The 26,133-nt window shown below is 44.5% G+C and overlaps 1 protein-coding gene across 8 annotated transcripts in view; it reads left to right on the top strand.

Annotated features, from left to right (window-relative positions):
- LOC121550000 (MICOS complex subunit MIC19) overlaps window positions 1–26,133 on the top strand; it is a 106,461-nt gene that overhangs the window by 62,504 nt on the left and 17,824 nt on the right. For 6 of the 8 annotated variants that reach the window (XM_045225668.1, XM_045225685.1, XM_045225683.1 and 3 more), the window contains 3 exons: window positions 4,490–4,504; window positions 5,490–5,573; window positions 24,826–24,896. In XM_045225668.1, coding sequence (XP_045081603.1) covers window positions 4,490–4,504; window positions 5,490–5,573; window positions 24,826–24,896 — 170 coding nt within the window. The remainder of the gene's footprint in view (window positions 1–4,489; window positions 4,505–5,489; window positions 5,574–24,825; window positions 24,897–26,133) is intronic. The other 2 variants (XM_045225669.1, XM_045225666.1) reach the window with 1 other exon arrangement.

Here is a 26,133-nt window from a genome sequence, read left to right as displayed (position 1 = left end):
TAGTTACGCTTTTACTACACGTTTATCTCTACCCACTCAGTGAGTACAGCTGCTCTGCCCGGTGTGTGTGTGTGTGTGTGTGTTTGGGATCAGTGTGTGTGTGTTGACATGTCTGAGCCATGTGTGTGTCTGGGCGTGTGTGTGTTTTGTCTTTGTCTATCTGGGCAGTAGTATTTACTATCTGTACTCATGATGATACAAGGTCCTACCCGCCCCTCTCAGAGATGTTCTGTTTCAAGGTCCTACCTGCCCCTCTCAGAGATGTTCTGTTTCAAGGTCCTACCCGCCCCTCTCAGAGATGTTCTGTTTCAAGGTCCTACCTGCCCCTCTCAGAGATGTTCTGTTTCAAGGTCCTACCTGCCCCTCTCAGAGATGTTCTGTTTCAAGGTCCTACCTGCCCCTCTCAGAGATGTTCTGTTTCAAGGTCCTACCCGCCCCTCTCAGAGATGTTCTGTTTCAAGGTCCTACCCGCCCCTCTCAGAGATGTTCTGTTTCAAGGTCCTACCTGCCCCTCTCAGAGATGTTCTGTTTCAAGGTCCTACCCGCCCCTCTCAGAGATGTTCTGTTTCAAGGTCCTACCTGCCCCTCTCAGAGATGTTCTGTTTCAAGGTCCTACCCGCCCCTCTCAGAGATGTTCTGTTTCAAGGTCCTACCCGCCCCTCTCAGAGATGTTCTGTTTCAAGGTCCTACCCGCCCCTCTCAGAGATGTTTTGTTTCAAGGTCCTACCTGCCCCTCTCAGAGATGTTCTGTTTCAAGGTCCTACCCGCCCCTCTCAGAGATGTTCTGTTTCAAGGTCCTACCTGCCCCTCTCAGAGATGTTCAAGCTTGATTGAGCAGTGGAAAGGGGACCGTTTTTTGGCACACAGGGTCACCGTTTGGGCTGCCCAGTACACTATTAGATTTCAAGGAGCACGTCTTCTCACAATCACGCATAACATAGCTTAGTCAGTCAGTCAATTTAGTTCAGTTCAGTCAGTCTTTCAGTCAGTCATGTCGGTCAGTCATGTCTGCTAGTCTGTCTGTCAGTCAAGTCAGTGGGTCAAGTCAGTCAATCAGTATTTTGGTCAGTCAGTCTTTTGGTCAGTCAGTCTTTTCAATCAGTCAGTCTTTCGGTCAGTCATGTCTGTCAGTCAAGTCAGCCAGTAAAGTCACTCAGGAAATTCACTCGGTCTTTCAGTCGGTCAGAATAGGTCTCCAATAGGCTATTGGGACTGTGACTTCACTATAGTATGCAATGGAATTCTGACCCTGGGCCTCACAATGGCCCTCAGTAGAATAGTAGTTGTCACTTTCACATTGGGATTCAGTAGAATAGTAGCTGTCACCTTCACAATGGCCCTAAGTAGAGTAGTAGATGTCACTTTCACATTGGGATTCAGTAGAATAGTAGCTGTCACCTTCACAATGGCCCTAAGTAGAGTAGTAGATGTCACCTTCAATGGCCCTCAGTAGAATAGTAGCTGTCACCTTCACAATGGCCCTAAGTAGAGTAGTAGATGTCACCTTCACAATGGCCCTCAGTAGAATAGTAGCTGTCACCTTCACAATGGCCCTAAGTAGAGTAGTAGATGTCACCTTCACAATGGCCCTAAGTAGAGTAGTAGATGTCACCTTCACAATGGCCCTCAGTAGAATAGTAGCTGTCACCTTCACAATGGCCCTAAGTAGAGTAGTAGATGTCACCTTCACAATGGCCCTAAGTAGAGTAGTAGATGTCACCTTCACAATGGCCCTAAGTAGAGTAGTAGCTGTCACCTTCACAATGGCCCTAAGTAGAGTAGTAGATGTCACCTTCACAATGGCCCTAAGTAGAGTAGTAGCTGTCACCTTCACAATGGCCCTAAGTAGAGTAGTAGATGTCACCTTCAATGGCCCTCAGTAGAATAGTAGCTGTCACCTGGATTTGAATGTGTGTGTACAGATGTAGGATCTTAATTGAATTACTCTTTTGTTGCTGAGGATTTTTCTGCACAGTAAAAGTTTTGTGATTTACAGAAATTAAAGATGCACAATGCAGAAATTGCATGCAGAAATTGCTCTGCAATTTCCTGGTTGCTGAAATTCTAGTAGTTCGCCTATTTTCAGTTTGTGACAAAACAAGCAAGTATAGTATAGTCCTCAAACTCAACTCTGGACCTCGAAGCCAGTTCCATTGCGTTTCTTCATTTTCCCCCCTCTAATCGGGGACTAATTTAGACCTTGGACACCAGGTGGGTGCAATTAATTATCAGGTAGAACAGAAAACCAGCAGGCTCTGGACCTTGTAGGGTAAGAGTTGAGTACCCCTGGTGTAGAGAATCATTGTACCATCTAAACCGCTGTGAAATATATTTTCCAAAACCAAAAATATTGTATTTTCAGCTTTTTTGAAGCTGGTGTACAAAACCGAAAGTAAAAGACGCAAAAATTAAACTTAAGCACTGGAACCATAGAAATAGCGCACACACAGTGGGGGGAAAAAGTATTTAGTCAGCCACCAATTGTGCAAGTTCTCCCACTTAAAAAGATGAGAGAGGCCTGTAATTTTCATCATAGGTACACGTCAACTATGACAGACAAATTGAGATTTTTTTTCTCCAGAAAATCACATTGTAGGATTTTTAATGAATTTATTTGCAAATTATGGTGGAAAATAAGTATTTGGTCACCTACAAACAAGCAAGATTTCTGGCTCTCACAGACCTGTAACTTCTTCTTTAAGAGGCTTCTCTGTCCTCCACTCGTTACCTGTATTAATGGCACCTGTTTGAACTTGTTATCAGTATAAAAGACACCTGTCCACAACCTCAAACAGTCACACTCCAAACTCCACTATGGCCAAGACCAAAGAGCTGTCAAAGGACACCAGAAACAAAATTGTAGACCTGCACCAGGCTGGGAAGACTGAATCTGCAATAGGTATGCAGCTTGGTTTGAAGAAATCAACTGTGGGAGCAATTATTAGGAAATGGAAGACATACAAGACCACTGATAATCTCCCTCGATCTGGGGCTCTACGCAAGATCTCACCCCGTGGGGTCAAAATGATCACAAGAACGGTGAGCAAAAATCCCAGAACCACACAGGGGGACCTAGTGAATGACCTGCAGAGAGCTGGGACCAAAAGTCTACCATCAGTAACACACTACGCCGCCAGGGACTCAAATCCTGCAGTGCCAGACGTGTCCCCCTGCTTAAGCCAGTACATGTCCAGGCCCGTCTGAAGTTTGCTAGAGTGCATTTGGATGATCCAGAAGAGGATTGGGAGAATGTCATATGGTCAGATGAAACCAAAATAGAACTTTTTGGTAAAAACTCAACTCGTCGTGTTTGAAGGACAAAGAATGCTGAGTTGCATCCAAAGAACACCATACCTACTGTGAAGCATGGGGGTGGAAACATCATGCTTTGGGGCTGTTTTTCTGCAAAGGGACCAGGACGACTGATCTGTGTAAAGGAAAGAATGAATGGGGCCATGTATCGTGAGATTTTGAGTGAAAACCTCCTTCCATCAGCAAGGGCATTGAAGATGAAACGTGGCTGGGTCTTTCAGCATGACAATGATCCCAAACACACCGCCCGGGCAACGAAGGAGTGGCTTCGTAAGAAGCGTTTCAAGGTCCTGGAGTGGCCTAGCCAGTCTCCAGATCTCAACCCCATAGAAAATCTTTGGAGGGGAGTTGAAAGTCCGTGTTGGCCAGCGACAGCCCCAAAACATCACTGCTCTAGAGGAGATCTGCATGGAGGAATGGGCCAAAATACCAGCAACAGTGTGTGAAAACCTTGTGAAGACTTACAGAAAACGTTTGACCTGTGTCATTGCCAACAAAGGGTATATAACAAAGTATTGAGAAACTTTTGTTATTGACCAAATACTTATTTTCCACCATAATTTGCAAATAAATTCATTAAAAATCCTACAATGTGATTTTCTTTTTTTTCTCATTTTGTCTGTCATAGTTGACGTGTACCTATGATGAAAATTACAGGCCTCTCTCATCTTTTTAAGTGGGAGAACTTGCACAATTGGTGGCTGACTAAATACTTTTTTTCCCCACTGTAGAACCGATCTACCACTTCTTAGACTTGCATTTGATGAGATTTACAGATCTATAACTCTCTTTCATATGTGAATTTGGTCGGGTCGCCCAAAACATTACATATTGCAGCTTTTAACTGAAAACCCACACTAACACATGGTTATATTAACAGTATTGCACTTTACATGTAACCTACATTTGGCCAGCTAATAGCCTAACCACCGATCAAGTAACATTATGGATTAAACTTTCAAATCCTGTTGCTGCAGGATCATTTTGCTGTGACAATATAGGTCAAATTAAGATCCTACATCTGTATGTGTGAAAAATGTAGAGAGAGCGAGTAAACGTGAGTGTAAAACGCTGTGGCGGCCAGTCACTCCCAGCTTTTGAATACTAAACCAGTTGTCATTTTGAAGATGTAGACAGTTTAATCTGCCTTTCTTTCTTTCTCCCTTCCTCTCTTCAGGAGATTACATGGAAGGTAAGACTGGAGCGGGGAGCTTCCTGTAGATTCTCTATTTTATTCTCTCCCCATCTCTCGCTCCCCATCTCTCGCTCGCCATCTCTCGCTCCCTCGCTCCCCATCTCTCGCTCCCCATCTCTCGCTCCCCATCTCTCGCTCCCCATCTCTCGCTCTCTCTCGCTCCCCATCTCTCGCTCTCTCTCGCTCCCCATCTCTCGCTCCCCATCTCTCGCTCTCTCTCGCTCCCCATCTCTCGCTCTCTCTCGCTCCCCATCTCTCGCTCTCTCTCGCTCCCCATCTCTCGCTCTCTCTCGCTCCCCATCTCTCGCTCTCTCTCGCTCCCCATCTCTCGCGCTCTCGCTCGCTCGCTCCCCATCTCTCGCGCTCTCGCTCGCTCGCTCCCCATCTCTCGCGCTCTCGCTCGCTCCCCATCTCTCGCTCACTCTCCCTCTTATTCCTCTGACAGTTTAGTGTATAGGGTCTTGTGTAGGCTGTGAGGTTGATTTCCTAGGAGCTGACAGTCTTATCACAGGGGAGATCAGCTTCAGTCAGATGGGTGTTTATTGAAGGTCACTGTAGAAAAGAGCAGTTCTGGTATCACAGGGTCATAAATAAAGAGAGCAGGCCTTCCGTTGTCCTGGTCTGATGTTATCTCCCCTGTCAGATTGTAGTGTGGCTACACACACACACACACACACACACACACACACACACACACACACACACACTCCAATGTCCTTGAAAGTAGCAGAGGGCATGAGTGAGAGGGCTCTCTCTCTTGGCATCTCCCATCACTTCCCAATACCCCAAAGTCCACGTCCACTCATGGCTCTGGTAGTAGAAAGTGTGTTGTAAATTTTTTGTGTTATGTATCCCCAGTAACTGCTGTTGACTGAGTTCTCCTGTGTGTGTGTGTCCTGTGTCTCTTCTGTGGCCATGGTTGACTGAACGCTCTAGTAATGGCTCCTCTCTCTTCTCTCCTCTCTCTCTCGTGTGTGTGTAGGCCAAGCAGCTGGAGCTCAGAGACCAGGAACTGAAGAAACAGGATGCCTTCTACAGGGAGCAGGTTGCCAGGCTGGAGGACAGGGTAAGGGAACACCATCACCCAGCATACTATTTAGTACACTACGTAGCACATTGTCCAGTAGTGCTCTTTACAACCCACTACGTAGCACATTGTCCAGTAGTGCTCTTTACAGCCCACTACGTAGCACATTGTCCAGTAGTGCTCTTTACAGCCCACTACGTAGCACGTTGTCCAGTAGTGCTCTTTACAACCCACTACGTAGCACATTGTCCAGTAGTGCTCTTTACAGCCCACTACGTAGCACATTGTCCAGTAGTGCTCTTTACAGCCCACTACGTAGCACATTGTCCAGTAGTGCTCTTTACAGCCCACTACGTAGCACATTGTCCAGTAGTGCTCTTTACAGCCCACTACGTAGCACGTTGTCCAGTAGTGCTCTTTACAGCCCACTACGTAGCACATTGTCCAGTAGTGCTCTTTACAGCCCACTACGTAGCACATTGTCCAGTAGTGCTCTTTACAGCCCACTACGTAGCACATTGTCCAGTAGTGCTCTTTACAGCCCACTACGTAGCACATTGTCCAGTAGTGCTCTTTACAGCCCACTACGTAGCACATTGTCCAGTAGTGCTCTTTACAGCCCACTACGTAGCACGTTGTCCAGTAGTGCTCTTTACAGCCCACTACGTAGCACATTGTCCAGTAGTGCTCTTTACAGCCCACTACGTAGCACGTTGTCCAGTAGTGCTCTTTACAGTCCACTACGTAGCACATTGTCCAGTAGTGCTCTTTACAGCCCACTACGTAGCACGTTGTCCAGTAGTGCTCTTTACAGCCCACTACGTAGCACGTTGTCCAGTAGTGCTCTTTACAGCCCACTACGTAGCACATTGAATCTCATCACCATACACCCTACTTATTACACAACAGCTTGTTTCACTCCACTCAGCATTACACTGTAACACACACTACACCATACGGAGTCTGCATCACACCTCGCACCATCTCTGCTGCCTGAGGGAACATTTGATAGAGAAACAGTTTTCTCTGCAGCTCTGCGTCCTCTGTCTCTCTCCCTCCCTCCCCCCTCCCTCTCGCTCTACACCATAAGCCCCCACGGTGTTTTCAGACTAAAGATGAGGGGAAACATCGTAACACTTTCTCTCTGCCACTGCTGTCCAACTGGCCTTGGTATCCGTCCTCAAAGTGAAAACCTCACACTGCTGCCACCCCCTCCCCCCAGCTGATGATGAGAGGTCAGATCACATACACAGAGAGAGAGAGACAGACATACACGCCGTACACACAGTGTGAGCTCTGCCCCGTACAGACCATGCTGCTGCTCCCAGTCAGATATGTGTCCTAGGGAGGGTTCGAGGGGTCAAATACCTTGTTTAGTGCACTTAAACTGACACCCCCAAGCTGTTTCCCAATGTGTTGTCCCCTCTAGTTAGGGAGGAGAGGTCAAACACTTTGCCTTGCATACGTTTGTCCCCTAAAATCTATCTGACAATAGTCTTCACACTGTTCCCAGTTGGGTTAGTGTCCTATAGAGGGAATAGGGGGTCAAAATGGTTTGTCTCCTTATGTACAATGTCATACTGATTTAAGTCAGATATGCACTCTAATGAACAAGAAAGCCTGCACATGCACGCACACACACACACACACACACACACATAATCTGCGTCGTAGTGGCGGGAACAGGGGTCAAACACTTTGTCTGCAAAAAGATTTGCCTCCCTACCGACAATCTCAATCAACTCGATATGACATCTCTTCAAGCTGAGAAAGAATAGCACAACAATTTGGACGTACCAACATCCTCACAGCACCCCAAGGACAACTCTAAAGGTGTTGGTTGTCAAACTACACTGCTCAAAAAAATAAAGGGAACACTTAAACAACACAATGTAACTCCAAGTCAATCACACTTCTGTGAAATCAAACTGTCCACTTAGGAAGCAACACTGATTGACAATACATTTCACATGCTGTTGTGCAAATGGAATAGACAACAGGTGGAAATTATAGGCAATTAGCAAGACACCCCCAATAAAGGACTGGTTTTGCAGGTGGTGACCACAGACCACTTCTCAGTTCCTATGCTTCCTGGCTGATGTTTTGGTCATTTTGGTGCTTTCACTCTAGTGGTAGCATGAGACGGAGTCTACAACCCACACAAGTGGCTCAGGTAGTGCAGCTCATCGAGGATGGCACATCAATGCGAGCTGTGGCAAGAAGGTTTGCTGTGTCTGTCAGCGTAGTGTCCAGAGCATGGAGGCGCTACCAGGAGACAGGCCAGTACATCAGGAGACGTGGAGGAGGCCGTAGGAGGGCAACAACCCAGCAGCAGGACTGCTACCTCCGCCTTTGTGCAAGGAGGAGCAGGAGGAGCACTGCCAGAGCCCTGCAAAATGATCTCCAGCAGGCCACAAATGTGCATGTGTCTGCTCAAACGGTCAGAAACAGACTCCATAAGGGTGGTATGAGGGCCCGACGTCCACAGGTGGGGGTTGTGCTTACAGCCCAACACCGTGCAGGACGTTTGGCATTTGCCAGAGAACACCAAGATTGGCAAATTCGCCACTGGCGCCCTGTGCTCTTCACAGATGAAAGCAGGTTCACACTGAGCACATGTGACAGACGTGACAGAGTCTGGAGACGCCGTGGAGAACGTTCTGCTGCCTGCAACATCCTCCAGCATGACCGGTTTGGCGGTGGGTCAGTCATGGTGTGGGGTGGCATTTCTTTGGGTGGCCGCACAGCCCTCTATGTGCTCGCCAGAGGTAGCCTGACTGCCATTAGGTACCGAGACGAGATCCCGTTGTGAGACCATATTTTGGTGCGGTTGGCCCTGGGTTCCTCCTAATGCAAGACAATGCTAGACCTCATGTGGCTGGAGTGTGTCAGCAGTTCCTGCAAGAGGAAGGCATTGATGCTATGGACTGGCCCGCCCATTCCCCAGACCTGAATCCAATTGAGCACATCTGGGACATCATGTCTCGCTCCATCCACCAACGCCACGTTGCACCACAGACCATCCAGGAGTTGGCGGAAGCTTTAGTCCAGGTCTGGGAGGAGATCCCTCAGGAGACCATCCGCCACCTCATCAGGAGCATGCCCAGGCGTTGTAGGGAGGTCATACAGGCACGTGGAGGCCACACACACTACTGAGCCTCATTTTGACTTGTTTTAAGGACATTACATCAAAGTTGGATCAGCCTGTAGTGTGGTTTTCCACTTTAATTTTGAGGGTGACTCCAAATCCAGACCTCCATGGGTTGATAAATTTGATTTCCATTGATAATTTTTGTGTGATTTTGTTGTCAGCATTCAACTATGTAAAGAAAAAAGTATTTAATAAGATTATTTCATTCATTCAGATCTAGGATGTGTTATTTTAGTGTTCCCTTTATTTTTTTGAGCAGTGTATTTGTTTTCAATCTCAATAAAACATTGCGATACCAAATGCTAGGGCCAGGTGCTGTTCCTGTTCAGATTATGTACATATGGAAAAACTCCTGGTCCTATGGAGAGTTGGGACGGTTGAAGCGCGGTAGTGGCTCTGTGGAGAGTAGGCCTTATTTACTGATGCTTGAAAAGGCTGGCCATCAATAAATCATTAACAAAGAATAGCAGATCAATATCAACACTGTTTTCACCTGTAACCTCTCTCCCTTAGAAATACTATAGCAACAAAATAATAAACCAGTATTTAGAAATACTATAGCAACAAAATAATAAACCAGTACTTAGAAATACTATAGCAACAAAATAATAAACCGGTACTTAGAAATTCTATAGCAACAAAATAATAAACCGGTAGTTAGAAATACTATAGCAACAAAATAATAAACCAGTACTTAGAAATACTGTTCCTGTTCAGATTATGTACATATGGAAAAACTCCTGGTCCTATGGAGAGTTGGGACGGTTGAAGACAATTGCTTGGAGCGCGGTAGTGGCTCTGTGGAGAGTAGGCCTTATTTACTGATGCTTGAAAAGGCTGGCCATCAATAAATCATTAACAAAGAATAGCAGATCAATATCAACACTGTTTTCACCCGTAACCTCTCTCCCTTAGAAATACTATAGCAACAACATAATAAACCAGTACTTAGAAATACTATAGCAACAAAATAATAAACCAGTACTTTGAAATAGTATAGCAACAAAATAATAAACCAGTACTTAGAAATACTATAGCAACAAAATAATAAACCAGTACTTAGAAATACTATAGCAACAAAATAATAAACCAGTACTTAGAAATTCTATAGCAACAAAATAATAAACCGGTACTTAGAAATACTATAGCAACATAATAATTAACCAGTAGTTAGAAATACTATAGCAACAAAATAATAAACCAGTACTTAGAAATACTATAGGCCCATAGCCATGTGACGATACATATAGGAATAAAACATGCTTAAACTGTAAGGGAGGAAGACATGTTCTCACAGTGGTTACAGAATAAATGCTTTTAGCTTTATTTTAAGGCCACAAGGCCATTGTGGACTATCCTTATCTGGCACAATGTTTGATTGAAAACCATAGGAATAATGTTGGTTGGATTCATGTAAGGCTAGTACACAGTAAAGGCTGCAATGCTGATGGCGCAGAGATGAGTTGATGAGAGTCATGAGAACTACAGCTGACTGGAGAACAGTTGGTGCCATGGTGCTGTGTGTAGGAGCCAGTTGGAGCTGTGATCATAGAACTGATCTCGGACTAGTGCTACTACTAACGTAAGCGCTTATTGACCCGATGGGCGGTCATCCATCAGCTATATACGGTCCCAGCTCAATATCCCCACACTGTGACAACAAATCACCTTCACACATCATGAGAAGAGAGAGGGATAAGAAGAAGTGCCTTCAGAAAGTATTCACACCCCTCGACTTTTACTACATTTTCTTTAATTACAAATTGGGATTTAATCGTCATTTTCTTTTCAACGAAGTGGAAGAATAATTCTAACATTCCCCCCCCAAAAAATATGTAAAATCTTCATTAGATAAGTATTCAACCCCCTGAGTCAATACATGTTAGAATCACCTTTGGCAACAATTACAGCTGTGAGTCTTTCTGGGTAAGTCTCTAAGAGCTTTGCACCCCTGGATTGTACAATATTTACACATTATTATTTTTATTTTTTAAATATTCAAGCTCTGTCAAGTTCGTTGATTTTACATTTTAGTCATTTTACAGTAGTGAGTGCATACATGTTCAGACTTTTTTGTACTGGTCCCATGTGGGAATCGAACCAACAACTGGCGTTGTAAGCGCCGTGCTCTACCAACTGAGCCATTTTCAAGTCTTGCCGTAGACTTTCAAGCTGATTTAAGTCAAAACTGCAACTAGGCCACTCAGGAACATTCAATGTCGTCTTGGTAATCAACTCCAGTGCATATTTGGCCTTGTGTTTTAGGTTATTGTCTTGCTGAAAGGTGAATTTGTCTCCCAGTGTCTTCTGGAAAGCAGACTGAACCAGATTTTCCTCTAGGATATTGCTCTATTCCATTTCTTTGTATCCTAAAAAACTCCCTAGTTCTTGCCGATGACAAGCATACCCATAACATGATGCAGCCACCACCATGCTTGAAAATATGAAGAGTGGTACTCAGTGATGTGTTGTGTTGGATTTGAACATGTTGTCTTGCTTTGAATCGCTCAGGGAAACTGCTGGAGTTGCTGTTGGTTAGAATCTGCTGAACAGCCTCGCTCTATTCTTCCTTTCCCACCTCTGTCCAATTCTGTCCTTTTCTCTGTCTTTGCCTCCTACCTCTTTCATCTACCTCTCTCCTGCTGTCTCTCTCGCTCTCTCATATTCTTCTTTCATAACCTTAGCCCTCTTCTCTCTTTCTCTCTCATATTCTTCTTTCATAACCTTTAGCCATCTCTCTCTCTCTCTTCTCCTCACTGCAGGCTGCTCACAGCATCTCTCTTTTTCTCTCCCATACACAAGTACACACACACACACACACACACACACACACACACACACACACACACACACACACACACACACACACACACACCCTCCCAACCAAACACACACAGAGAGAATAAAAGTCTGATATATATTACATGTCTCTTTCAATTCAACACAGCCATTCATCAGAGGGTTCCTAGTGACAGGCCATCACCAGGGCCTGGACAGCTCAGCGCAGCACGGCTGTGCTCATTGGCCACAGCGGCCAAATCGACTCTGAAAACAATATATATATAGAGAGATTAAATTTTGACTCAATATCTGCTATAAAACAATCTCATATTTAACAATCTGCGCTCCATGTGTTTATTTCTCTTTTTCTTTCCCTGTTTTTCAGTTTTGTTCCCCGTGTTGAGAATGAGCCTCTCATTTGTTCTTCCTTTTTATTTTTTCTCTCTTTCTCTCTCTCTCTCTCTCTCTCTTTCTCTGTCTCTTTCTTTCTTTCTCTCTCTCTTTGTCTCTCTCTTTATCGCTCTCTCTCTCTCTCTCTCTCTCTCTCTCTCTCTCTCTCTCTCTCTCTCTCTCTCTCTCTCTCTCTCTCTCTCTCTCTCTCTCTCTCTCTCTCTCTCTCTCTCTCTCTCACTCTCTCACTCTCTCACTCTCTCACTCTCTCACTCTCTCACTCTCTCACTCTCTCACTCTCACTCTCACTCTCTCTCTCTCTCTCTCTCTCTCTCTCATTTTTCCCCCTTCATTTTAATCTCTTTTGCTCACTCTAGTCCATCTCTAGTCTAGACTCTAGTCCATCTCTAGACTCTAGTCCATCTCTAGTCTAGACTCTAGTCCATCTCTATTGATGGAATTGGATTTTCCTCTCGCCCTGCGTTGGGGGACAATCACAGTTACAATTGCCACCTCCTTCAAGCAAAGTAAAACTCCTGTGTAAAAGGGAAAGAGATACAGAGGTGGAGTGTTTAGTCTCAGTAATAGCTCCTATTCTCCCCACTGCCTGATCGATACACTTTTTCTAACTGGGAGCAGAAGTATCTGTAGTCGTGGCATGACAATGTATCTTTACTTTTCAATGACGCCCAGCCTTCTGTGAGTCTGCATCATACTGAGACTCAGGCAGTGTAGAGAGTAGATTAATCGATTCAAGGAAGAACCTAGAAAATGTATGTGGAATGAACGACAACAGAGCAACAACGTGTAAAATAAAATAAAAGACAATTTTATTTGCCAAATGCGCCGAATACATCAGGTGTAGACCTTACAGTGAAATGCTTACTTACAAGCCCTTAACCAGCAATGCAGTTTTAAGAAAAATAAGTTAAGTAAAATAATTAAAGAGCAGCAGTAAAATAAAATAACAGTAGGGAGGCTATATACAGGGGGTACCGGTCCAGAGTCGATGTGCCGGGGCACCGGTTAGTCGAGGTAATTGAGGTAATATGTACATGTGGGTAGAGTTAAAGTGACTATGCATAGATAATAAACAGAGTAGCAGCAGCGTAAAAGAGGGGGTGGGGTGAGGGGAACAATGCAAATCGTCCGGGTACACTCCACTGGCTTCCAGTTGAAGCTCGCATCTGCTACAAGACCATGGTGCTTGCCTACGGAGCTGTGAGGGGAACGGCACCTCCGTACCTTCAGGCTCTGATCAGTCCCTACACCCAAACGAGGGCATTGCGTTCATCCACCTCTGGCCTGCTGGCTCCCCTACCTCTGCGGAAGCATAGTTCCCGCTCAGCCCAGTCAAAACTGTTCGCTGCTCTGGCACCCCAATGGTGGAACAAGCTCCCTCACGACGCCAGGACAGCGGAGTCACTCACCACCTTCCGGAGACATTTGAAACCCCACCTCTTTAAGGAATACCTGGGATAGGATAAAGTAATCCTTCTACCCCCCCACAAATTTAAAAAAACAACATTGTAAAGTGGTTATCCCACTGGCTATAAGGTGAATGCACCAATTTGTAAGTCGCTCTGGATAAGAGCGTCTGCTAAATGACGTAAATGTAAATGTAGCCATGATTAGCTGTTCAGGAGTCTTATGGCTTGGGGGTAGAAGCTGTTAAGAAGCCTTTTGGACCTAGACTTGGCGCTCCGGTACCGCTTGCAGTGCAGTAGCAAAGAGAACAGTCTATGACTAGGGTGGCTGGTGTCTTTGACAATTTTTAGGGCCTTCCTCTGACACCGCCTGGTATAGAGGTCCTGGATGGCAGGAAGCTTGGTCCCAGTGATGTACTGGGCCGTACGCACTACCCTCTGTAGTGCCTTGCGGTCGGAGGCCGAGCAGTTGCCATACCAGGCGGTGATGCAACTGTATAACGTTTTGAGGATCTGAGGACCCATGCCATATCTTTTCAGTCTCCTGAGGGGGAATAGGCTTTGTCATGCCCTCTTCACGATTGTCTTGGTGTGTTTGGACCATGATAGTTTATTGTTGATGTGGACACCAAGGAACTTGGTGTGGTCTTAACACTTCTATACTGGGACTGTATGTTGCTGGTCCTTCTCAGTAATAGGTGCTCTAGTTACCTTTTACCCTCCAAAGCCAAATGATGATCGCCCCATTCCCCTAACTAAACTATTTTAGATTTGAACACATGACATATGAGTTAAATAGCAGACGCTCTGATCCAAAACACAACAAGTGGATTTGAATAAGAAGTCTAAAACAATCACATAATAGGAACTTCTTCAAAACAAATTCGTATCAATCCCAGCGCTTGAGCAAAGACATTCCCTTAACCGGTAAAGTCAACAAGTTCACACAGTAGGCCAGCTCCAGTTGATGGGGTGTTGGCAGCCATAAGTAACAGTGAGAGAAGTGACATTATTAGGACTCTGCAGTAGAAGTGTAGTGGGGACTATCAGTCAGGCCCTTCAGTCACGGTGTGTAGCAGCGGGAGCCAGGCGAGTCTCTCTCATTTAATTACTGTAGCATTATCAGCAGATAGGACAACGCAGCAGGAGCTGTCCCCACTCACATACACTGACACACACACACACACACACACACACACACACACACACACACACTGACCATCAGAGAGTGTTAGAGATGCAAGTACTGTAGTCTAACACATGCATGCCTACACAGACACACACACATGCAAAGGCCCTGACATAGAGAAAGGTTCTGCATTCAGATCAACCTAGGAGCCAACTTCCATACACATGTCCCTGGTGTATCCCTTTTGAAGTGAAACGGCTAACGGTGTAACAACGGCTAACGGTGTAACGAGCTCATCAACTCGTGAAGTTTTCTCTGTGTCCTCAATTCACCATAGAAGAGCTAGCCATCTATCATGTCTCCGCGATACCTCCCGCCGTCCCAAGGATGTTAGAGGGACGGACTCAACAGGCCGCCGTCCCCTGTTTCTCTATGTCAGTCCCCATGTTGGCCAGTCTCAGGGTTTTATATGGTGGCGCTCCTTCTAGTCATTCCTTTAGTAACACAGCAGGGTCCTCCCCTGCCAGGGAACAGATAACAGTCAGAGGCCATTAACAAAGCTCTATTTGTTTCACTCATTAAACATTTTGGAGAGGGCTTTTTAATTGGAGACACCGGTTCTGTTCCTTATCATTACATCCTCTCCGTATCACCCGAGTGCATTAGCCATAATGACTTCATTTGTCTCTGACACCCCCCACGGCCTTATTTACCATCAGACAAGGTAAAGCTCTCCCAGGCATGTAAATAGGAATCAAAAGAATGGGGACGCTCTGTGAACAGTCCAGGAAGGACCGATTTTATAGCCTAGCTTAGAAACCACGAGAAGCAAACTATTCTAAAATAGACTGCTTATTTCTGTTTAGTGTTACAGCAATCAAGCCCAATTGGTCCTGAATCATAATAGAGGTATTTGTCTCCCAAAATAGTAGCCTTTTGGGTTGGTGAAGGGTTTCACCCAAATCAACCCAAGGGTGTTCTGGTCCTATCCTCCCCACTGATTTGAGGGGCTCTGCTCCACTCTAAATCAGTTGGGAGGACAGCAGGAAATCACTATTTGAGCCCCACTCGTTAATCACACACAACAGCCTTACAAATTACACTATCTGCTACTCTGTCTCCCTGCACAGGCTGTAGGCATGTGTGTCTGCTTTTTTCGGTCTTTCTGTGTGCGTTTGTATGTATGTCTACGTGTGTGTGTGTGTGTGCCCGCTGGCCCTGCAATCACTGTCACACGTGGCCATTTGTGCTCCCTGATGGATTAGGGCTCTGATTAGTGGCAGCGCTGCGATTTATCCAGGTATTATTGTTATTAAATGTTTTACATTTTAGTCATTTAGCAGACACTCTTATCCAGAGCGACTTACAGTTAGTGAATGCATACATGTTTTTTTATTTTATTTTATTCATACTGGCCCCCGCGGGAAAAGATCCCACATCCCTGCCGGCCAAACCCTCTCCTACCTTGGACGACGCTGGACCAATTGTGCGCCGCCCATGGGTCTCCCGGTCGCGGCCGGCTGCGACAGAGCCTGGACTGGAACCAGGATCTCTAGTAGCACAGCTAGCACTGCGATGCAGTGCCTTAGACCACTGCGCCACTCGGGAGTTAGTCACTTAGTATTCAACACACACGCACGCACGTTAAATCCTAGTCCTAATGTCAGTAACTCTGACACAACTCCGTTGGTTACTTTTATTTGAAGATTTGCTAGTGAAGTGAGAGATGATTGGACAGGGCGTCAGTAAAGTGAGAGGTGATTGGACAAGGCATCAGTAAAGTGAGAGGTGATTGGCCGGGGCATGAGTGAAATGAGAGGTGATTGGACTTGGACGGGGCATCATGAAAGTGAGAGGTGATTGGGTGGGGCATTGGTAAAGTGAGAGGTGATAAGGCGGGGAATCGGTAAAGTGAGAGGTGATTGGACGGGGCATCAGTAAAAGGAGAGGTGATTGGACAGGGCATCAGCAAAATTAGATATGATTGGACAGGGCATCAGTAAAATGAAAGGAGATTTGGACGGGGCATAAGTAAAGTGAGAGGTGATTGGACAGGGGAGTGATGACGTTGTACCCCAGACACTGATCTAGGATCAATATTGCCTTTCACCTCCCTAAGGTTAGGATTTAGGGAGGGTAAGCTGATCCTAGATCTGTGCCGATGGTCAACTTCTACCTGGAGCACTATTGACTCCCCACCGGAAGTGACATACAGGAAGTGTCAATCTGAGCTTGACCAATAGCGATGGTGCCCTCTGATGATGCGGTTGTCCGTGGGTCAAACGTTTATCTACAATAGTACTGATATTCTCTCCATTTTCTAGAGTAGGTAGTGTTGGGGTAGAAGGAGTTACTTTATTGTCCCGATGGGTAATTGATTTGTGGCATACAATAGATGGTTTTATGACTATGTTGGGAGAGGCCTATGACCATGGTTGAAGAGGTTGGTATATGACCATATGACTGTGTTGTAACGTAAATGACCATGGTTGAAGAGGTTGGTATATGACCATACGACTGTGTTGTAACGTAAATGACCATGGTTGAAGAGGTTGGTATATGACCATATGACTGTGTTGTAACGTAAATGACCATGGTTGAAGAGGTTGGTATATGACCATACGACTGTGTTGTAATGTAAATGGCCGTGGTTGAAGAGGTTGGTATATGACCATATGACTGTGTTGTAACGTAAATGGCCGTGGTTGAAGAGGTTGGTATATGACCATATGACTGTGTTGTAACGTAAATGACCGTGGTTGAAGAGGTTGGTATATGACCATATGACTGTGTTGTAACGTAAATGACCATGGTTGAAGAGGTTGGTATATGACCATACGACTGTGTTGTAATGTAAATGGCCGTGGTTGAAGAGGTTGGTATATGACCATATGACTGTGTTGTAACGTAAATGGCCGTGGTTGAAGAGGTTGGTATATGACCATATGACTGTGTTGTAACGTAAATGACCATGGTTGAAGAGGTTGGTATATGACCATATGACTGTGTTGTAACGTAAATGACCATGGTTGAAGAGGTTGGTATATGACCATATGACTGTGTTGTAACGTAAATGACCATGGTTGAAGAGGTTGGTATATGACCATATGACTGTGTTGTAACGTAAATGGCCGTGGTTGAAGAGGTTGGTATATGACCATATGACTGTGTTGTAACGTAAATGGCCGTGGTTGAAGAGGTTGGTATATGACCATATGACTGTGTTGTAACGTAAATGGCCGTGGTTGAAGAGGTTGGTATATGACCATATGACTGTGTTGTAACGTAAATGGCCGTGGTTGAAGAGGTTGGTATATGACCATATGACTGTGTTGTAACGTAAATGGCCGTGGTTGAAGAGGTTGGTATATGACCATATGACTGTGTTGTAACGTAAATGACCATGGTTGAAGAGGTTGGTATATGACCATACGACTGTGTTGTAACGTAAATGACCGTGGTTGAAGAGGTTGGTATATGACCATACGACTGTGTTGTAACGTAAATGGCCGTGGTTGAAGAGGTTGGTATATGACCATACGACTGTGTTGTAACGTAAATGGCCGTGGTTGAAGAGGTTGGTATATGACCATACGACTGTGTTGTAACGTAAATGACCATGGTTGAAGAGGTTGGTATATGACCATACGACTGTGTTGTAACGTAAATGGCCGTGGTTGAAGAGGTTGGTATATGACCATACGACTGTGTTGTAACGTAAATGACCATGGTTGAAGAGGTTGGTATATGACCATACGACTGTGTTGTAACGTAAATGGCCGTGGTTGAAGAGGTTGGTATATGACCATACGACTGTGTTGTAACGTAAATGGCCGTGGTTGAAGAGGTTGGTATATGACCATACGACTGTGTTGTAACGTAAATGACCATGGTTGAAGAGGTTGGTATATGACCATATGACTGTGTTGTAACGTAAATGACCATGGTTGAAGAGGTTGGTATATGACTGTGTTGTAATGTAAATGGCCATGGTTGAAGAGGTTGGTATATGACCATACGACTGTGTTGTAACGTAAATGACCATGGTTGAAGAGGTTGGTATATGACCATATGACTGTGTTGTAACGTAAATGACCATGGTTGAAGAGGTTGGTATATGACTGTGTTGTAATGTAAATGGCCGTGGTTGAAGAGGTTGGTATATGACCAAACGACTGTGTTGTAACGTAAATGGCCATGGTTGAAGAGGTTGGTATATGACCATACGACTGTGTTGTAACGTAAATGACCATGGTTGAAGAGGTTGGTATATGACTGTGTTGTAACGTAAATGGCCGTGGTTGAAGAGGTTGGTATATGACCATACGACTGTGTTGTAACGTAAATGACCATGGTTGAAGAGGTTGGTATATGACCATACGACTGTGTTGTAACGTAAATGACCATGGTTGAAGAGGTTGGTATATGACTGTGTTGTAATGTAAATGGCTGTGGTTGAAGAGGTTGGTATATGACCATACGACTGTGTTGTAACGTAAATGGCCATGGTTGAAGAGGTTGGTATATGACCATACGACTGTGTTGTAACGTAAATGACTATGGTTGAAGAGGTTGGTATATGACCATATGACTGTGTTGTAACGTAAATGACCATGGTTGAAGAGGTTGGTATATGACCATATGACTGTGTTGTAACGTAAATAACCATGGTTGAAGAGGTTGGTATATGACTGTGTTGTAATGTAAATGGCCGTGGTTGAAGAGGTTGGTATATGACCATACGACTGTGTTGTAACGTAAATGGCCGTGGTTGAAGAGGTTGGTATATGACCATACGACTGTGTTGTAACGTAAATGGCCGTGGTTGAAGAGGTTGGTATATGACCATACGACTGTGTTGTAACGTAAATGGCCGTGGTTGAAGAGGTTGGTATATGACCATACGACTGTGTTGTAACGTAAATGGCCGTGGTTGAAGAGGTTGGTATATGACCATACGACTGTGTTGTAACGTAAATGACCATGGTTGAAGAGGTTGGTATATGACCATACGACTGTGTTGTAACGTAAATGGCCGTGGTTGAAGAGGTTGGTATATGACCATACGACTGTGTTGTAACGTAAATGGCCGTGGTTGAAGAGGTTGGTATATGACCATACGACTGTGTTGTAACGTAAATGGCCGTGGTTGAAGAGGTTGGTATATGACCATATGACTGTGTTGTAACGTAAATGGCCGTGGTTGAAGAGGTTGGTATATGACCATATGACTGTGTTGTAACGTAAATGGCCGTGGTTGAAGAGGTTGGTATATGACCATATGACTGTGTTGTAACGTAAATGGCCGTGGTTGAAGAGGTTGGTATATGACCATATGACTGTGTTGTAACGTAAATGACCATGGTTGAAGAGGTTGGTATATGACCATACGACTGTGTTGTAACGTAAATGACCGTGGTTGAAGAGGTTGGTATATGACCATACGACTGTGTTGTAAACGTAAATGGCCGTGGTTGAAGAGGTTGGTATATGACCATACGACTGTGTTGTAACGTAAATGGCCGTGGTTGAAGAGGTTGGTATATGACCATACGACTGTGTTGTAACGTAAATGACCATGGTTGAAGAGGTTGGTATATGACCATACGACTGTGTTGTAACGTAAATGGCCGTGGTTGAAGAGGTTGGTATATGACCATACGACTGTGTTGTAACGTAAATGACCATGGTTGAAGAGGTTGGTATATGACCATACGACTGTGTTGTAACGTAAATGGCCGTGGTTGAAGAGGTTGGTATATGACCATACGACTGTGTTGTAACGTAAATGGCCGTGGTTGAAGAGGTTGGTATATGACCATACGACTGTGTTGTAACGTAAATGACCATGGTTGAAGAGGTTGGTATATGACCATATGACTGTGTTGTAACGTAAATGACCATGGTTGAAGAGGTTGGTATATGACTGTGTTGTAATGTAAATGGCCATGGTTGAAGAGGTTGGTATATGACCATACGACTGTGTTGTAACGTAAATGACCATGGTTGAAGAGGTTGGTATATGACCATATGACTGTGTTGTAACGTAAATGACCATGGTTGAAGAGGTTGGTATATGACTGTGTTGTAATGTAAATGGCCGTGGTTGAAGAGGTTGGTATATGACCAAACGACTGTGTTGTAACGTAAATGGCCATGGTTGAAGAGGTTGGTATATGACCATACGACTGTGTTGTAACGTAAATGACCATGGTTGAAGAGGTTGGTATATGACTGTGTTGTAACGTAAATGGCCGTGGTTGAAGAGGTTGGTATATGACCATACGACTGTGTTGTAACGTAAATGACCATGGTTGAAGAGGTTGGTATATGACCATACGACTGTGTTGTAACGTAAATGACCATGGTTGAAGAGGTTGGTATATGACTGTGTTGTAATGTAAATGGCTGTGGTTGAAGAGGTTGGTATATGACCATACGACTGTGTTGTAACGTAAATGGCCATGGTTGAAGAGGTTGGTATATGACCATACGACTGTGTTGTAACGTAAATGACTATGGTTGAAGAGGTTGGTATATGACCATATGACTGTGTTGTAACGTAAATGACCATGGTTGAAGAGGTTGGTATATGACCATATGACTGTGTTGTAACGTAAATAACCATGGTTGAAGAGGTTGGTATATGACTGTGTTGTAATGTAAATGGCCGTGGTTGAAGAGGTTGGTATATGACCATACGACTGTGTTGTAACGTAAATGGCCGTGGTTGAAGAGGTTGGTATATGACCATACGACTGTGTTGTAACGTAAATGGCCGTGGTTGAAGAGGTTGGTATATGACCATACGACTGTGTTGTAACGTAAATGGCCGTGGTTGAAGAGGTTGGTATATGACCATACGACTGTGTTGTAACGTAAATGGCCGTGGTTGAAGAGGTTGGTATATGACCATACGACTGTGTTGTAACGTAAATGACCATGGTTGAAGAGGTTGGTATATGACCATACGACTGTGTTGTAACGTAAATGGCCGTGGTTGAAGAGGTTGGTATATGACCATACGACTGTGTTGTAACGTAAATGGCCGTGGTTGAAGAGGTTGGTATATGACCATACGACTGTGTTGTAACGTAAATGGCCGTGGTTGAAGAGGTTGGTATATGACCATACGACTGTGTTGTAACGTAAATGACCATGGTTGAAGAGGTTGGTATATGACCATACGACTGTGTTGTAACGTAAATGACCATGGTTGAAGAGGTTGGTATATGACTGTGTTGTAATGTAAATGGCCGTGGTTGAAGAGGTTGGTATATGACCATACGACTGTGTTGTAACGTAAATGGCCATGGTTGAAGAGGTTGGTATATGACCATACGACTGTGTTGTAACGTAAATGACCATGGTTGAAGAGGTTGGTATATGACCATATGACTGTGTTGTAACGTAAATGACCATGGTTGAAGAGGTTGGTATATGACCATATGACTGTGTTGTAACGTAAATGACCATGGTTGAAGAGGTTGGTATATGACTGTGTTGTAATGTAAATGGCCGTGGTTGAAGAGGTTGGTATATGACCATACGACTGTGTTGTAACGTAAATGACCATGGTTGAAGAGGTTGGTATATGACTGTGTTGTAATGTAAATGGCCGTGGTTGAAGAGGTTGGTATATGACCATACGACTGTGTTGTAACGTAAATGGCCATGGTTGAAGAGGTTGGTATATGACCATACGACTGTGTTGTAACGTAAATGACTATGGTTGAAGAGGTTGGTATATGACCATATGACTGTGTTGTAACGTAAATGACCATGGTTGAAGAGGTTGGTATATGACCATATGACTGTGTTGTAACGTAAATAACCATGGTTGAAGAGGTTGGTATATGACTGTGTTGTAATGTAAATGGCCGTGGTTGAAGAGGTTGGTATATGACCATACGACTGTGTTGTAACGTAAATGGCCGTGGTTGAAGAGGTTGGTATATGACCATACGACTGTGTTGTAACGTAAATGGCCGTGGTTGAAGAGGTTGGTATATGACCATACGACTGTGTTGTAACGTAAATGGCCGTGGTTGAAGAGGTTGGTATATGACCATACGACTGTGTTGTAATGTAAATGGCCGTGGTTGAAGAGGTTGGTATATGACCATACGACTGTGTTGTAACGTAAATGACCATGGTTGAAGAGGTTGGTATATGACCATACGACTGTGTTGTAACGTAAATGGCCGTGGTTGAAGAGGTTGGTATATGACCATACGACTGTGTTGTAACGTAAATGGCCGTGGTTGAAGAGGTTGGTATATGACCATACGACTGTGTTGTAACGTAAATGGCCGTGGTTGAAGAGGTTGGTATATGACCATACGACTGTGTTGTAACGTAAATGACCATGGTTGAAGAGGTTGGTATATGACCATACGACTGTGTTGTAACGTAAATGACCATGGTTGAAGAGGTTGGTATATGACTGTGTTGTAATGTAAATGGCCGTGGTTGAAGAGGTTGGTATATGACCATACGACTGTGTTGTAACGTAAATGGCCATGGTTGAAGAGGTTGGTATATGACCATACGACTGTGTTGTAACGTAAATGACCATGGTTGAAGAGGTTGGTATATGACCATATGACTGTGTTGTAACGTAAATGACCATGGTTGAAGAGGTTGGTATATGACCATATGACTGTGTTGTAACGTAAATGACCATGGTTGAAGAGGTTGGTATATGACTGTGTTGTAATGTAAATGGCCGTGGTTGAAGAGGTTGGTATATGACCATACGACTGTGTTGTAACGTAAATGGCCGTGGTTGAAGAGGTTGGTATATGACCATACGACTGTGTTGTAACGTAAATGGCCGTGGTTGAAGAGGTTGGTATATGACCATACGACTGTGTTGTAACGTAAATGGCCGTGGTTGAAGAGGTTGGTATATGACCATACGACTGTGTTGTAACGTAAATGGCCGTGGTTGAAGAGGTTGGTATATGACCATACGACTGTGTTGTAATGTAAATGGCCGTGGTTGAAGAGGTTGGTATATGACCATACGACTGTGTTGTAATGTAAATGGCCGTGGTTGAAGAGGTTGGTATATGACCATACGACTGTGTTGTAACGTAAATGGCCGTGGTTGAAGAGGTTGGTATATGACCATACGACTGTGTTGTAACGTAAATGGCCATGGTTGAAGAGGTTGGTATATGACTGTGTTGTAATGTAAATGGGCGTGGTTGAAGAGGTTGGTATATGACCATACGACTGTGTTGTAACGTAAATGGCCGTGGTTGAAGAGGTTGGTATATGACCATACGACTGTGTTGTAACGTAAATGACCATGGTTGAAGAGGTTGGTATATGACTGTGTTGTAATGTAAATGGCCGTGGTTGAAGAGGTTGGTATATGACCATACGACTGTGTTGTAACGTAAATGGCCGTGGTTGAAGAGGTTGGTATATGACCATACGACTGTGTTGTAACGTAAATGACCATGGTTGAAGAGGTTGGTATATGACCATACGACTGTGTTGTAACGTAAATGACCATGGTTGAAGAGGTTGGTATATGACCATACGACTGTGTTGTAACGTAAATGACCATGGTTGAAGAGGTTGGTATATGACCATACGACTGTGTTGTAACGTAAATGACCGTGGTTGAAGAGGTCATTCAGGTTGAGTACTGTGCTATGGCTTCCGTTGTTATGGCTCCACAAGAGGTTTAGGGCTGGTAGTACCATGGTTGACTACAGTGACCCACTGACCTCTCCTCACCGTCTAGATGTTATTAAACCACTCCATCTTGAGACTCAACACACACACCATTACCTACACCACCAAACAATCACTTACCGCCCAAACATACACACACAGACACATTTTCGAACACACACGTCAAACTGAACAGTCACACAGCTCACTCCCTCAGCAATACAGCCAGATTCAAAAATAAACCCCTGCACAACTACTTAATGTTGTTGCTCCCTCAATATCCCCATCCATCAAGTTTTAATGGACTAGTGTAGTAGTGGAGGGTACATGCCTATCAGATGTGCATAAAAAATATCACCCTATTTCCTATATAGTGCACTAAATTTGACCATAGCCCTATGGGGGTCACTGTATGTGGAATAGGGTGCCGTTTGGGACGCGGCTCAGATGTGCGTGTGTGAGGGGGAAAGGCTTGTCTCAGCTGGAGTGTTTCCTTTTGCCCAAATAAAGGCCATCTGAAAGGCCCAGGGAGGATGGGAATGAACTGTTTTATACAAGAGGCCCAATCTGATTCTGACTTGGCATTTATTTGTCTGTTTGTCTCTCCTTCTTCTCCTCTTTCTCTCTCTCTCTCTCTCTCTCTCTCTCTCTCTCTCTCTCTCTCTCTCTCTCTCTCTCTCTCTTTCTCTCTCTCTCTCTCTCTCTCTCTCCCCCCCCATCCAGAGTGCTCAGTTCTACAAGGTCACCACAGAGAACTACCACAAGGCTGCTGACGGAATCAACGCAAAGTTCAAGTAAGTTCAAAACACATGCAAGTGTATCAAGTACTCCTGGATAAATTAATGTAGACACCCCCCATTGGAAATATCTCCATTCACTGCAGAATTAACAGGCTTTCATCTCAAATGCTTCCTCCTCAAGGCCAATGTTGGCTATGAAGAGCTCAATACCTGATGTTGGCTATGAAGGTTTTAACAGTGTATCGCTTTCCTTCCAACATCTCCAAGGTTACTCTGTCAGTTTGAAAGTAGGGCACACTGCACGCACATCCAACCAACTTCCGCAGGGTCCAAAGAACACCACAGAAGACTAAGAATTGTACTTGTGAGGTGTCCAGATGATGTTTTGTGTCTGGTTTGGACATTAGGGTCCTGTTCATTAGAGCATACCGTAACGGAACATTTTGCAACAGAACATGTAAATGAGCTTTTCCTATTGGATAAGTCCGGGTTGTCCCTCCCTGTTTTTTTTTCTCCGTTTGGTGCGTACACGACCCTTCAGTGTTGTTAGTGACCACTAAAAGCCCCGTCAGTCCACTGAGAGTACTGCCGTTAGCCACATGCTAACTAAACCATGTCTTTCAATCAGCCCCAGATTAGCCTGCCTGATTAGCTCATGTTGATGATGCGGCTCACTGATAGCTACAGGTAAAATGGACACCTCTTTGGTGCATACTGATGTGTAATGGCTGCAGTGACGGCCATAGTGTGTGTGTGTGTTAGTGTTAGAGTGTGTGCTGTGTCCCTGTGAACCAACCATTGGTAGTTGGTAACCAGCTTAGAGTCATTCCTACAACAAAGGGGCTTTCAGCACCCTGAGGAATGCTCTGTGTGCTGAAACGTTGGTTGCTATACCCATTAAATGTTTGGGAGTATAATTAGTGTGCGACTTTCATTATTTTTCCAGTTTACTCTCCGTGAGTCAGAACCTCTACAGCATATTTTGGGTGTGCTTCAGCTTATGCTTTTTGCTAGCATCTAATCCTTTAAAATAGTTCAACAAACATGCCTTTGTGTGTGTAAGACAACTTTGTCCATCAATGGTATTAACAATTTGCCCCCCCCGTATGTTAGGCTGTCAGTGAGATTCACAGAGACCCTATTAACCATTTAACCGTCAAATACAGAACATGTCAATTCCAGTCCATCGCTGTTCCATAACTCCTAATAAGGGACCATTAGGCTCCATAGTAATGTAACAAAGTGGATGAGGAGTCCACAGGAGGTGGGGCGAGTGGGGCCCGGAGTCCAG

Source organism: Coregonus clupeaformis, chromosome 2 (genome assembly GCF_020615455.1).
Source record: "Coregonus clupeaformis isolate EN_2021a chromosome 2, ASM2061545v1, whole genome shotgun sequence".
Taxonomy (NCBI): Eukaryota; Metazoa; Chordata; class Actinopteri; order Salmoniformes; family Salmonidae; genus Coregonus; species Coregonus clupeaformis.
The sequence above is the reverse complement of the archived record's forward strand: the minus strand, read 5'-3'. Positions and strand labels throughout refer to the sequence as shown.